The sequence below is a fragment of the Fulvia fulva genome, chromosome 11 (assembly GCF_020509005.1).
Source record: "Fulvia fulva chromosome 11, complete sequence".
Classification (NCBI taxonomy): domain Eukaryota; kingdom Fungi; phylum Ascomycota; class Dothideomycetes; order Mycosphaerellales; family Mycosphaerellaceae; genus Fulvia; species Fulvia fulva.
This window is the reverse complement of record NC_063022.1, coordinates 3,240,662-3,254,369: the sequence shown is the minus strand read 5'-3', so window position 1 is coordinate 3,254,369 and position 13,708 is coordinate 3,240,662. Positions and strand designations below refer to the sequence as shown.

Below are 13,708 nucleotides of genomic sequence, written 5' to 3'. Positions count from 1 at the left end.
GATAAGTGTTGAGCTCGAATCAAACACCTCTCTCTGGCGAGCATCACTCCCGTCGGACTGGCCTGGGAGACAGACTGCCGACATGTCTACTCGTCATCCTTAGACGGGTGCCGTCATTCGGTCTGCAGCCGCGACCGAGATGTGATTCGCATATCCAATGAGACTTGTATTGCGAAGGAGGCGGCACAACGCCACAGTCATCGCATGCGTAAGTCACTGGTAAAGCTCTCTCCAGTGAAATTCCATTCCATCAACATATCGATTCTACTTGATACGGACCTCGATCACGTGCCAGCTTTAATACGTCCACAGGCAGTGACATAGACTGGATTTTACTCAGCTAGGTCCCCGCTTCCCTACCATATTGATTATATCGCAGGTCTTAATGAAGTCCTGATTGGCACAGTCGGTGATGTTGGAGGTCGCTGACTGCTGCTGACTACAAGTAGATACCAAGTTCCCAAGAAACAATGGCCCAACCAGGAGCGTTAGCATAGGTCAGCATGTACGAGCTGTGTCCTCAAGGTGAATGGACGATTATAACAAGCACCTCCCACTATAAATTTTTTGCAGATGCAATCCTCCGACACATCATCGCAGCAGCTACACCAACTCTGTCACGTACACCACAAGAATCCAGCGACCGATGTTGACGCTAGATCTGCCCGTGTGAATCTCCACAACATAAGCAAGCGACATCATGGCCACTCAGACGATCACCACATCCCTCGAGTGCGACTCGATCAGCATCAAAGCACCCGAGTCGCCTACTCGAGATGCATACAACGACCTCATGAAGCAGTTCGGCCTCAAGCCGCCCAAGAACGATGCCTCAACCAACTTCGACAAGTTCATGGATATGCGAACACAGGCGTTCTCGATTCTGATGCAACTTCGCAAAAGTCTGCATCATCACATGGGTAGGGACGACTTGGAGAAGCAGCTCAACCTCGGAGAGTTTCAGGAGCTGTTGGGAGGCATGGACTCCCGAATCGAGCAGCAGGACTTCCAGGCTCCCGCGAAGAGGCTCGGTCGCGTACATGAAATTCCCGTGATGATTCCCAAGATGGTTGACACGACTGATGCTATTTCGGACATGCTGAACGACATCCTCCCGATCTGTCGCGCAGCATCCGGCGAGCCAGCGCTGTATATTGACTGTGAAGGTGTGGACCTCGGTCGTGATGGGTCGGTCACGATGCTGAGTATACATTGTCCAGAGAACGGGGAAGTTTACCTCGTCGATCTACTGACTCTGCAAGACTCGGCCATCACAACCACTGGCACGGGTCGTTACAACCAGTACGTGACCCTCAAGACAATCCTGGAAGCTCGAAATGTCGTCAAAGGCATGTGGGACTGCCGCAAAGACAGCGACGCTCTCTACGCCCACTACAATATCAAACTCGCAGGCGTTCTTGACATTCAGCTTATGGACATCATCACCAAGAGAGAGAAAGATCGCAAGCAGCTCATCGGACTCGAATCGGCTTTCACGTCCAAGCTGAATGTAACCCCAGACGAAGAGATTTCGATCAACGTACTAAGCCACTGCGCCAAAGTCGGAATGGAAGAGGGAGCTGTCGAGATGCATCGCATCTTCCAAATGGTCAAGGGCCAGAGAGCGGGCGTCAAGTACCGTCCAACCGTAGCATCTTCGGCTGAGGATGCCATCTCATATCGTGTCAAGCACGGCTTGGCGAAGTCTGCAATGGAGGAGAGACCATTGCCAGTGGCGATGAGTCAGTCTTGCGCCCAGGATGTGCTCATGATGCCGATGCTGTATCAGTATTACAGCGAGCATTCGCATTACCATGAGGAGCGGCAGAAGGCGGTAGAGCTGGAGAGTCACAGCCGAGTTGGTCGAGCACGAGAGCCGGTTTGGCCTTGGGATGATATGATTGCACCGCCGAGTGCGTGGAAGCATGCTTACGTTAGGAAGGTGAAGAAGGAGCGTAGGAGGGATAGCGCTGTGCAGGCGTAGACGAAAACGCGGGAAAGTGACGCATGAAGGGGAATAACACATGAAGGGGAATAACACATGAAGGGGAATACACATGAAGGGGAATACGCATGAAGGGGAATACGCATGAAGGAGGAAAATATGAGGCATAGAATGCCACGGACAGCATCGAGAGAGACTTCTCAACCCAGCGTACAATTCCAAATAGATACTACCGATACATGACCATTCTCAAGCCCGCAAAGCATGACATGATTTATCATTCTCCCCCGTTCTTTGATCCAACATGATGTGCATCACTGCACCCTCCGGAGCTAGCCATACACCTACTATCCACCGCCTCCGTCCTACTCTCTTCCGTCTTCACAGACCTTATACTCAACTTCGTCCCCAACTTCTGCGACATGCCACGTCTAACAGAGAACCTATGCTTCAAGCTCGGCCTCCTCCCTTCAACACTCGCAGCCCTCGCAATCACGACTTTCGGCTCCCATTTCTGCTCGTCGTAGCCTTGCTTGTGGTGGGACCAGTATTGTTCTATGAAGCGGTCTGTTGAAGCCCATGTGATTAGCAGGAGAGAGAGGATGTAAGACCTTACACAGTGGGGCAGTCCTACCAAGCTCAACCTGATCCCTCGTCTTCGCCTCCAAAACCGTCTTGGCTGGTACATGATGCAAACAGAGGAATATGCCCTCACTCATCTGTGCCGTTCCCACGGGTTTAATCCCAAACGTCTTGATCACCGAACTCAACTTGAAGACTCGCGCACTCCCCGGGAGTCGGAAGGTATCAATCTTAATCACCTTGATCTCCCCAGCCTTCTTGAGCGCAAAGTCCTCGGCCACCTCCCGCTTGGAGAAGAGCGAGATGTAGGGTGTCTTGTGGTTACGGTTCCACGTAGAGAAGTCTACGACTGATTGGCGAAAGGTGGCGATGTCGTCTTCGGATATGGGATCTGTGTCGGAGGCGTGGAGACCTTCGTCTGTGAGGGTGGTGTTGCAGGAGGGGTATTGGACGCGGTAGAGGTATTGGGGCAGGTCTTCTGGGTCGCATTGGAGTTTGCCCATGGAGAGGCTGTCGAGGGCGGTTTCGTCGTGTAGGCGGTCTTCCATTGTGGGTATGTTTCGTGTTGTACGTAGGCTGCAGTGGTCATGTTGACGGAGGTTCGTCGCATCGTTGTGACTCCTGCTTGTTGTGCCTGGTCGAACCTCCTGACGTAGCTGTCATGGCATCATGCTCGGTCTGTAGCCTGTAGAATGTAGCTTTTGAAGCCGTGTTTCAGACAGGGCACCCTTTGCGAGCAGCCAGGGCAGCTTCTGTGGTCGTCCAGTCGGAAGGGGAGAGCCCGGGGTTGACAGGCATGTCAATATCAAGGTATGCTTGAATTAGTGAGCGCAATGTTGATAGAGTTGGCACGCTATTCGAGACATGTGGCGCAACGTGGCACCTATCTTAGCACCTCTTCTATCCGATTTTAGCGATTCGGGTCAGGCTTGGCGCTATCTGCAGTCTCTACGAAAGCATACAATGCAGTACTTTGAGCAGCGTCATACTGTCCTCAAATGTGAAAGCTATCTTAAAGATCAGTACGTAAACCGAAATCATGGATGACCGTCCCCCAAATTGTCTCGATCCTCTTGACCTTCATCAACCCTCCAGTCCCGTTCTCCCCTACAACGAGCCACTGTCAGCTTATTTCCAACGACAGGCAGCTTTACCATAAAGATAATCCTCATATACCGATCCCTCCTCCCATTCTCCCACCTCGCCCCCACCAAAAGCGCCGCACAACTCACACCACAAACCCACACCAACCCCAAACTAACCCCATACCCCATCCCATACCCCGGCGCCTCCCTCTGCAAAAAAACATTACTCGCCACAACCCCCCCCCCCCCCACCATTCCCAACCCCAATCATCACCGCAATACTCACAGCGCGCTTACAATGCCCTCCCATACAATGACTGATCCACGCCACCGTCACCGGCTGCGTGACGTAGGCGCCCGTGACGATCAGGTAGATGGCGAAGTATTGGACGGATGTGGGATTGGGAGAGGAGGAGGAGGAAGATGTAGCCGAGCGTGGTGGTGAGGCAGCCGAGGAGGGTGAAGGTGTAGCGGTGGCGGAGAAGGTCGGTGAGGTAGGCGGTGAGGAGGCAGAAGAAGGTTGCGACGGTGAAGATGGGGATTGAGAGGAGTTGGGGGCGTTCGGCGCGGTGGCCGAGTTGGGTTATGATTGTGGGTGTGAAGAACTGTGAACGTGTTGTGAGTCTGGCGCGATGTAGTGGCTGTTATCATGAGACTGGCTTGCAGACATCAGTATCGACAACACCCAAATACATCAGCATGCCAAGACAGATCTTCCAGTCGCTAAAGATCCTCTTAACAGCCCGTTTATCCAGCCGATCCATCCTCGCCTCCGCTACATCGGCAGCGAGTCTGGCTGTGAGTAGTTCCTTCTCCTCGCGGTGGAGCCATGTGACAGTCTCAGGCCAGTCTGGGACGAACCATTTACACGCGATCCCAACGATAGTCGTAGCGAGTCCCTCGATGATGAAGATCCATCCTAAATACTATCAGCCCTCGCTTCATCCTCACGAACAGATTAGCCTAGTCTTACTCCAATCACCATACCCTCCCACCCCATCCATCTTCGCAATAGCATAAGCCAACAACCCACTAGACGCACCAGCGATGAAAGAGCCAGTGTAGAAGATACTAAGCCGCCACTGCAACTCGTACCTCTTGTAATACATACTGATCAAGTAAACACACCCCGGCGAGAACCCAGCCTCAAAGAGTCCAAGCAGGAACCGCATCGCCTGCAATCCAGCATTATTACGGATCAAACCTTGCCCAACCGTCGCAATACCCCAAAGCGTCATGATCAGAGAGATCCAAGTACTAGGCGCGATCCGCTTGATACTGATATTACTCGGCACTTCGAAGAGGATACATGTAGGGCACGAAGAAGATGAAAAGCGCCACATTGAAATCGTCACCTTGCCTATTGAGCTCGGTCGTCATGCCTTGGATGCGTGCGTTACCTATGAATTCAAAACTCACATCAGCAACCCTCGACCGATCAAGGGCATTGATGTCGTTCTGTTCTGATACGCACCAATATCCGTCCTATCCAAGACCGCAAGCAGAAAGAGCACCCAAAGCACCGACACAACCCTCAAATCCAGTTTCCGGAGCAGTTGCTTCTCGGCCACCGGGTCGATGTCGAAGTGCGCGAGTTTGCGGTCATTGACCTTGACTGCACTTTCATAACTTTGCACCGCCGTGACCTCTGGGACAGCAGTTTTGAGCTCCAGGATCGCGGCGGGCCTGAGTCCGATCGCTGGCTATCACGGTCGATATCGATGATGTACACACTGCGATCCAAACGTGCAGGGTGAAGAAGTTAAGCGACTGCGTTACCGTCCACCTTCCCGCGCAGCAGTTTGTGGAACGTAGCTGAAGTGGTTAATATTGTTACGAGTACGACCGCTGCCCGGGTGATCTTTTCCAGCTTCGATAACAGCTGCTTCAGCTGTCCAATTGCGCCGAACTTGGCGACGCTTTGTCGATCGCCATGTGCAACCGCATGCACGACTCCGCTCGCTTCGCAGCTGTAGATAGCGAGATTGGACTGCCGTCAGCTGCTGGACAGGACAAATTGAACAGCTCAATCAGCTATCGTTCATACAGCGCTAATCCATCGCCTATTGCGGCTTCCGTTGGAAGCGTTTTCGATCTGCGATATCGCGCTTTCGAGCGCTGCTGGGCTGCTCGTGAACGTTCGGCCCCGAGTGCTGCATACAGTTCACCGCGTCCCCTCAGCCCGTCTCCTCAATGCCTCAATCTCAGCCTCAAACGCCGCCATATCCGCCAACACATTCCTCTGATTCTCCGCCGGCGGGCTCACCACAGCATGATCCTCCTCCCCAGGCTCTGGGACCTGCTGTAAACTCCCAATACTTGCACTCCTCTCACTATCAAACGACCCCCTCCCGCCACGATGGTCCGCACTGAGCCTCCTCGCCAGAGTGTCCGGCGGTCCATCCATACTACTGCGCTTCGAACCCCCTCTCCTCGGCGGAGGAGGTGGGGCAGGCGGCGTGGAAGTACCGGTGGATGTGAAAACTGCGAGAAAGGCATCGCCAGGACGTTGAGTAGTAGGTCGCGGTGATTCGGACGTGCGTTTGGGTCCACTTGTGCTGTGGGTACTGCCTGAATTGGAAGGGTGTCGTCGTGGTGGGGGAGGAGGTTTCGCTTTGGGGATGTCGTTGGATGAGTGGCTTGGGGACGGATCTTGGGAGTTTGTACTCGAAGATGGCCCGGAAGGACGTGAGGGGGCGTGGGCTTTTCTTGAGGGAGGTGGAGGCGGAGCAAGTTTGGAGGTAGAGTCGTTCGACTGCTGCGATGTAAGCGTTGGGGCAGGTGCTGGTACGTTCGCGGACTGCACAGAGTCCAAGGTGTTGTTAGACAGATTTGAAGCACTTCTCGGCCGCCCTGTCTCCCCTGGTCTCCGCCGTGAAGGTGGTGGTGGAGGTGGTGCCGGAGCTTTCTTGTTTCCTCCCTCCTTCTCCCTAGAATCGACATCCGGAATGACTTGGTGAGCAACCACAGTATCCCTACTCATCTTCCCCTCCCTCTCCGCCACAGCCCCTTCCCTCGGCGGCGGAGGCAGCGGCTTATTCAAATCACTCATAGACCTTGGCGTAGAAGGTCTCAATATCCCCGTCAAATGCGCATTCACCACCTGACCCTGCGCCGCTCTCCCCTGAACCCCCTGCGGTATGGAATCCTCAAACTCCGCAAAAGACACCGTCTGCGGTCCCCGACTCTTCGGCTTCGGCGGTGCAGGAGGCGCAAGATCATCTGATCTCCCCTGTCCCATGAGATTCGAGTTCTCGTTGCCAGAGTCTGTATCTGAAGCGTCTTCGTACTCGTCGAAGGATGTTCTGGGGGATTCTTGCTGGAGATCGTAGCGGGGATCGAAGAGGGAGGATGTGTCGGTGTTGCTGCTGCTGTCCAGTTGTTGTCGCGGTATTGTTGCAGTGGGTGCAAGGCCCACAGCTCCTGCTCCTGTTGCTTGTCCCGTCGGAGATGAAGGGGCAGCACTTCCAGTCATGAGGATGTTCTTGAAAGCGTCCACGTCCAGAGCCGGCCTGCCAGCACCCTGTCTCTCCGCAGTGGCCTCCTCTTGCGATGTCTTCAGCCCATTATGCCCCTCCACCGTCGCCAGCGTCCTAGCGAAAGGATTATACGGCAACTTCATCCCTCCCTCCGCCGTTGCTGTCGGCGCATTCAAAGGCGGCAGCGCTCCAGAGTTCCGCCTCGTATTACTCCTCGCTTCCCTCAACTCTTCATCCCCCGTCGTCGAATCCGAATCCGTCTCGTCCTCTCTCTCATCCAATCTCGCTGCAGGCTGCGGCGGCGGTGGAGGTGACTCAGCGCGCGTCGCCGAGTCCGAAGCAGAAAGGCGTCGTCGTTCATTATCCGCAGGTCTATACGCAAATTCCGGCGAATTGGGCGACACGATCGTGACCCGCTTCTTCTTTGTTCGTGTCGGTTTCGGCGGCGGGGGTGGTGTCGCTAGAAAACACGCAATGTTCAGCAAGATCCACCTACCTGTCACGCATGATAGCAGAATATGTGCAGTCGCTTACTGGGAGCAGTATGGGCAGTTGTGTCTATTCTCACTGCAGGTGCTGCTGGCACTGCTGAGGGGGGAGCTTCAGGCAGCTTCGAGCGTCTGAATGGATTGCCAGACATGCTGTGAATCGCTATCGCTATCGGGGTGAGGCCAGCTCACAGCGCCTTCTGCCTATCCAGTAGGAGACCATGGAATGATACTGAAACAGATAAATGTATACTGGATATCGTACAGGAGTAGCTTATGTACAACAGCAGCGCGCAGCTCAACGATTCACGCGATCGTCGTCAGCAGAGAGACCCTGTGCGAACGTCGGCCAGGTTCTTGCACGAGCACAAGCTGCCCCACTTTCATCTGCACAAAATTGCATAGCACAATACATATATCGTGGTGCCACTATAGCACAGCAAAGACAAGATTGGACAGACTGCAGGAGTAAATTTGTTTGTATGTACTGACATTTCATTCGTACGGGCTATATAACATCTTTTTGTCATCGAAGACACAATCTAATTACGCTTCCTCCTGCCACGAAGCTGGGTATAGAGCAAGAGTACAGTCCGCCATCATCTACAGACGGGCGGAGGCAGGAGTGTTACCGCTGCTGGTAAGGTCGAAGCGGTCAAGGTCCATGACCTTAGCCCAAGCAGCGACGAAATCGCTCTTGAACTTGGCCTCACCATCGGTGCTGCCGTAGACCTCAGCAATGGCACGCAGCTCAGCGTGCGAACCGAAGATCAGGTCAGATCGGCTGCCGACCCACTTCTTCTCGCCAGTCTTGCGGTCAACAGCCTCATACTGCTCCTTGCCGGAGCCAGTGGCCTTCCAGTCAAGGCGGTGGTCGAGAAGGTTGGCGAAGAAGTCGTTGGTGAGCTGGCCTGGTCGGGTGGTGAAGACACCGACCTTGGAGCCGTCCCAGTTGGCGTTGAGTGCACGCAGACCACCAACAAGAGCAGTCATCTCTGGTGCAGAAAGCTGGAGAAGCTGGGCACGGTCAATGAGGAACTGCTCGGTGCGGACACGATGTGGGCGTGGCGATGAGCCGTAGTTGCGGAACCCGTCAACGACTGGCTCGAGGTGCTCGAATGTCGTAGCATCGGTCTGCTCCTGGGTAGCATCTGTGCGGCCAGCGCTGAATGGAACCTGGAGACCAGATGCCTTCTCCACTGCAGCGTTACCGGCAAGGACGATCAAGTCGGCGAGAGACACCTTCTTGCCGCCGCCGTTGAAGTCTTGCTGGATCTTCTCAAGCGCGCTGAGGACCTTGGAAAGCTCTTGTGGGTTGTTTGCCTTCCAGTTCTTCTGTGGCTCAAGGCGGATGCGGGCACCGTTGGCACCACCACGCTTGTCGCTACCACGGAAAGTGGATGCAGATGCCCATGCAGTGCGGACAAGAGCGGATGTGCCAATGCCAGAAGACAGAATCTTCTGCTTGAGCTGGTTCGCATCGTTGGCATCGATGAGCTTGTGGTCGACCTCTGGCACTGGGTCTTCCCAGATGTGCACCTCCTTTGGAATTTCTGGGCCGAGCCAACGGGATCGTGGACCCATGTCACGGTGCAGCAGCTTGAACCAGGCCTTGGCGAAGGCATCAGCAAACTGATCTGGGTTCTCGAGGAAGCGGCGGGAGATCTTGTCGTAGGTTGGGTCGTATCGAAGGGAGAGATCGGTAGTCAACATAGTTGGCTTGTGCTTCTTGTTGGCATCGTAGGCGTCTGGGATGATGTTGTCATCGGTCTTAGCAACCCACTGGTTTGCGCCAGCTGGAGACTTGGTAAGCTCCCAATCGTACTTGTACAAGTACTCAAGGTAGTTGTTGCTCCACTTGGTTGGAGTCTTGGTCCAGATGACCTCGAGACCAGATGTAATGGTGTCTGGGCCCTTGCCGGAGCCGTGCTTGTTGGTCCAGCCGAGACCTTGGGACTCGATTGGTGCAGCCTCTGGCTCTTGCGAGACGTTGTCGGAAGGAGCAGCACCGTGGGTCTTTCCGAAAGAGTGACCGCCGGCAATGAGAGCAACAGTCTCCTCGTCATTCATGGCCATGCGGCCGAAAGTTGTGCGGATGTCGCGGGCTGCAGCAATTGGGTCTGGGACACCGTCTGGACCTTCTGGGTTGACGTAGATCAGACCCATGTGGGCAGCGGCAATTGGCTCCTCGAGGTCGCGGGAGTGAATGTCCTTGTGCTCCTTCTTCGACTGGTCACCATCGACAACACCAGCACCTGGCTGTTGTGTGCCCTGGATACCCTCCTTGCCGTTGGAGTATCGGACCTCATTGCCGAGCCATGTGCTCTCGCCACCCCAGTAGACGGAGTCATCCGCCTCCCAGGTGTCTGGACGACCACCGGCGAAACCCTCGGGCTTGAAGCCCATGGACTCGAGAGCGACGTTGCCAGTGAGCAGGTAGAGATCTGCCCAAGAAATCTTGTTGCCGTACTTTTGCTTGATTGGCCACAACAGACGTCGGGCCTTGTCAAGTGAGACATTGTCTGGCCAGCTGTTGAGTGGAGCAAATCGCTGTTGTCCCATACCACCCCCACCCCGTCCATCGAACACACGGTATGTGCCTGCACTGTGCCATGCCATTCGGATGAAAAGACCGCCGTAGTGACCAAAATCGGCTGGCCAGTAGTCTTGCGAATCGGTCATCAACGCGTGAAGATCCTTCTTGAGCTCATCGTAGTTGAGCTTCTTGAACTCTGATGGGTAATCCTGCTTCTCGCCGAATGGGTTCGACTGTGAGGTGTGCTGGCGGAGGATGTTCAATCTCAATGCCTCTGGCCACCAGTCGCGGTTCCTGGTGCCGCCACCACCGATGTTGGCGTTCTTAACTGGACACTCGCCTTGAGACATGGTTGTGTCTGTTGATTGATGTCGTTTGGGTGTGAAGGAAGGGGAGAGATGAGAAGAAACAGATGCAAAAGTGAACGATTGGCTTATATGGGGGGTACAAGATGCTCTGGAGGCAATTCCTAAACGCGGCAGGTGCTCGCTCCAGTGAAGGCGGGCATGCTTGCCTCGCGGAGTAAGCCGGCCCTGTGGTAGAGCAGATATTACTCGTGTGATGCGGGGAGAACACGCGCGATTCAGGTTTGGATGGCGAACGAGGGAAGAGTGCAGCATGCCATGTACCCACTGTCCCATCGAAGCTCGATTCCCGATCGGGCTAGGAAGAGCGAGGCACCATGGAGCACTTCGCAGCGAGCGATCACGACCAGAATTTTGGCCCGGCGACAACAACATCATAAACGCTGCCGAACACGTTCTCGACGTGGCATGTCTTGCCACACATATACCCCGAAGGACGACCATCGTCTCTCCCACGATTGCGCCCCCTCCTGGCCACACCACCCTCGTCGACAGCAGCGAGCTCACAACAAAGAACTCCGAGCAAACAATGGACCCTGCAGACCACGCCTCCCTGCAGCGCGCCATCGTCACACCTGCTTCTGCCGAGATCCTCGCTTGTCCAATAACGTCTATTGCGTTATTCATGTGCCTGTCGATGTTTGCTCTGCGAGCACGTTGATGGTCCTCCAGTGTCCTCCATCGACACATGGCGTGCACGCCTTCGATGGCGAGGCAGCTTGAAGTAAAGTCAATCAAGCTTTAGTGGCGAAATCTGAGCCTAGGCTTTGATGGCTGTAAGGGACACGAGAAACATTTTCTGTGTCGTGGGCGTCATCGCACATCTAGAAAGCCAACGCTTCTCGGTAGCCGAAGCAGGAAATCCCGTGTTGCCGACGACTCCAAGTCGGGATGTTGTTCGAAGTCACGTTGCCCATAGCAAGCAAGCCCAAGCGAGGACAGCCTCCATGATCCTGTCACGACACAACCACGCCTCGAAGCATTGTCTCAAAAAGGACCGCCAAAGCACGTTGCAAAGCCAGTGACAAGGTATACCAGCCTACGAGCACTTCGAATTGCCATTGCAACAGCCGGGACACATTCCGAACCGGGAACATGAGCCGACAACAGCGACATGACCTGACCACATCCATGGAAGCTCCGCTTCCTGTAGCGATGTAGCTAGCGATGCAGGTACGCGGCCACCTCGAAAGAGCAGTCACACCATCGCATGAGCATACAGCGAGAACAGTCGGGCTCGGAACCTGTGGGCATGCGACTTCGGTGAGTAACAATGCCTGCCACGGCCCTTGCACCTGGAGCTTATGACAACCTCACATATGCTGGAGACGCTTTCCTGCAATGTCTCGATCTGTTGCCTGAAGATGGCCGTCGACACGGAAGCAATGGTCAATGCTCCACTGGATCTACCAAAGCCATCAAGAACAGAATGCTGACCTCATGTCACCGCTGCCAAGCGTAAGGCACAGCTACATGGTCTCGAGCACCCTCATACACGTGTGCCGTACCACACCTCTCAAGCTTGGTCACTTCCTGTTCATTGAGAAGCAAACAGAGGTCCACAGTGATTGCTGTCCGCACTCAGATCGAAGTAATCATCACCGGGTTGTTCATGCTGTAACATAGCAACATCTGGAGCCACGCACATCAAACATTTCAAGTCATGGGTATCATCTCTATCTCTATATCTATCTCCACCCCCATCCCTCCATCCCCTCACTCAAACTCCACCCAAACCAGCGGCGTAACATACCCCGCCCCCACCGTCTCCTCCCTCCACTGCTGCGTCCAACTAACATGAATCCCATTCATCCCCCCATCCCTCGACAGACTAGGATGCGCCTGCAGACTATACGCCCCAATCGCATTATCTCCATTCTCCCCCGAGAAAATTTTCTCGGCTTCGCACCAAGGTCCTTCATGCGCTGGGGCGGTCGACATGTAGAAATCTGCAGAGACGGATACTGCTTGTTGTCCGATCCAGACGTGTGATTGCAGATAGGAGGAGTAGTAGAATGTGCCCTGCCCGCCAGCGCCGGCGTTGGGGATCGTGGATGGCGTGGTGGGAGGTGTGGAAGTCCAGGCGTTCGAGGAGAAGTATTGGTACGTGCTGCGGTCTTCAATACTGGAGAGAGGGACTTTGGCCAACGCGGTCCCTTTCGATTTCGTCTGGCCGTAGAGGTAAGCGTATCCATCCTTGGCGAAGTTACCATAGCGGCCATAAGCGACTTCATCTTCTTTGAAAAACTCTCCATCCACCAGCTCGGTCGTCGGGAGAGCATTGCGGTCCGAGGACGAAGCGGTATACGTCGATTTATACAGCGCGTGCGAAGGCGTTTGCGAATTAATATTGGTCAAATTCACCAGGTGCACATTCGGAACAACAGTAAACCCAACCGCAACCTCTGCCTCCGCATCAAGAACCACCGGCGGCGAGTCCGGCCACGTAACCCATCGACTCCCATCCCCACAAACCCCATACTCCGGACACTGATCCCGCTGCAGTGGGAAGAACGGATCCAGTAATCCCTCCCCGTCGAAAATGTCCCCATACATCCGCAATATCGGCCTCACCCCATCGGACCCTGATCCAACAGGTCCAATTTTTAAGGCTGGGCCTCCGCCAGGTGTGAGATCCGTCCAGCTCGCTGTGTTGGATATTATCGGCAGCGTTGTCTTGCCTAGCCGCACGTCGTATTTCAGCGTGTCCCTGCACGTCCATAGCACTCTATCGCCAATTCGGACGGAACCGCAGGAGTCGCGGCTCACGGTTGGGTCTGTTACGTTGGCGATGAGAGTTGTGCTTTTGATCTTTGGCTGAATCGATTTGTGTTCGGGCTGGGCAGGCGTTGGGGCTGCCAAGATTTGTTGCGCGACCAGCGCGGGAAGGAGAAGGAGAGGGTGCATCTTCTGTTGGTCGATGCTGGGTATCACTGAGAAGGGAAATGAAATGAAATGGAATTGGCAGTTGTAACGGTGCTGGGTTGTTGTGGGTGTTATATGGTTGTTGGGTTCTTTGTCGATGGCGGCTGTCAGGTGGCTGCCGGGACCAGATTTTGATGGTATGGGCTGGGAGTTTTTCTTTGTGATGGTATGAGGTCGGGATGTTGTTGTGTGACGAGGCCAGCTCGTGGTAGTGAGTGCTCCTCGTGATGTGTTGTGATGGCTGATTTAGAGAGCGTGTTCTGGGTCCGAAGTAAGAGTGGAAGTGAATGTGGTGGCGGGCTT

At 54.6% G+C, this 13,708-nt stretch overlaps 6 protein-coding genes across 6 annotated transcripts; 1 reads left to right on the top strand and 5 right to left on the bottom strand.

Annotated features, from left to right (window-relative positions):
* Positions 1-700: 700 nt before the first annotated feature.
* CLAFUR5_13340 (uncharacterized protein) lies at positions 701-1,984 on the top strand (the record flags this gene model as incomplete). Its single annotated transcript, XM_047912488.1, has 1 exon — positions 701-1,984. One exon carries the CDS (start codon positions 701-703, stop codon positions 1,982-1,984), a length of 1,284 nt encoding a protein of 427 aa, XP_047767798.1.
* A 238-nt stretch (positions 1,985-2,222) lies between these two features.
* Positions 2,223-3,075, bottom strand: CLAFUR5_13339 (uncharacterized protein; the record flags this gene model as incomplete). The annotated part of the gene is made up of 2 exons (XM_047912487.1): positions 2,223-2,512; positions 2,580-3,075. The coding sequence occupies 2 exons, from the start codon at positions 3,073-3,075 to the stop codon at positions 2,223-2,225; spliced, it is 786 nt and encodes a 261-aa protein (XP_047768177.1).
* Positions 3,076-4,259: 1,184 nt separating this feature from the next.
* On the bottom strand, positions 4,260-4,955 carry CLAFUR5_13338 (MFS transporter prlL; the record flags this gene model as incomplete). The annotated part of the gene is made up of 2 exons (XM_047912486.1): positions 4,260-4,531; positions 4,586-4,955. The coding sequence occupies 2 exons, from the start codon at positions 4,953-4,955 to the stop codon at positions 4,260-4,262; spliced, it is 642 nt and encodes a 213-aa protein (XP_047768176.1).
* Positions 4,956-5,776: 821 nt separating this feature from the next.
* On the bottom strand, positions 5,777-7,731 carry CLAFUR5_13337 (uncharacterized protein; the record flags this gene model as incomplete). The annotated part of the gene is made up of 2 exons (XM_047912485.1): positions 5,777-7,551; positions 7,626-7,731. The coding sequence occupies 2 exons, from the start codon at positions 7,729-7,731 to the stop codon at positions 5,777-5,779; spliced, it is 1,881 nt and encodes a 626-aa protein (XP_047768171.1).
* Positions 7,732-8,182: 451 nt separating this feature from the next.
* Positions 8,183-10,735, bottom strand: CLAFUR5_13336 (Catalase-peroxidase; the record flags this gene model as incomplete). The annotated part of the gene is made up of 1 exon (XM_047912484.1): positions 8,183-10,735. One exon carries the CDS (start codon positions 10,733-10,735, stop codon positions 8,183-8,185), a length of 2,553 nt encoding a protein of 850 aa, XP_047768170.1.
* Positions 10,736-12,196: 1,461 nt separating this feature from the next.
* CLAFUR5_13335 (uncharacterized protein) lies at positions 12,197-13,387 on the bottom strand (the record flags this gene model as incomplete). Its single annotated transcript, XM_047912483.1, has 1 exon — positions 12,197-13,387. One exon carries the CDS (start codon positions 13,385-13,387, stop codon positions 12,197-12,199), a length of 1,191 nt encoding a protein of 396 aa, XP_047768169.1.
* Positions 13,388-13,708: the final 321 nt, after the last annotated feature.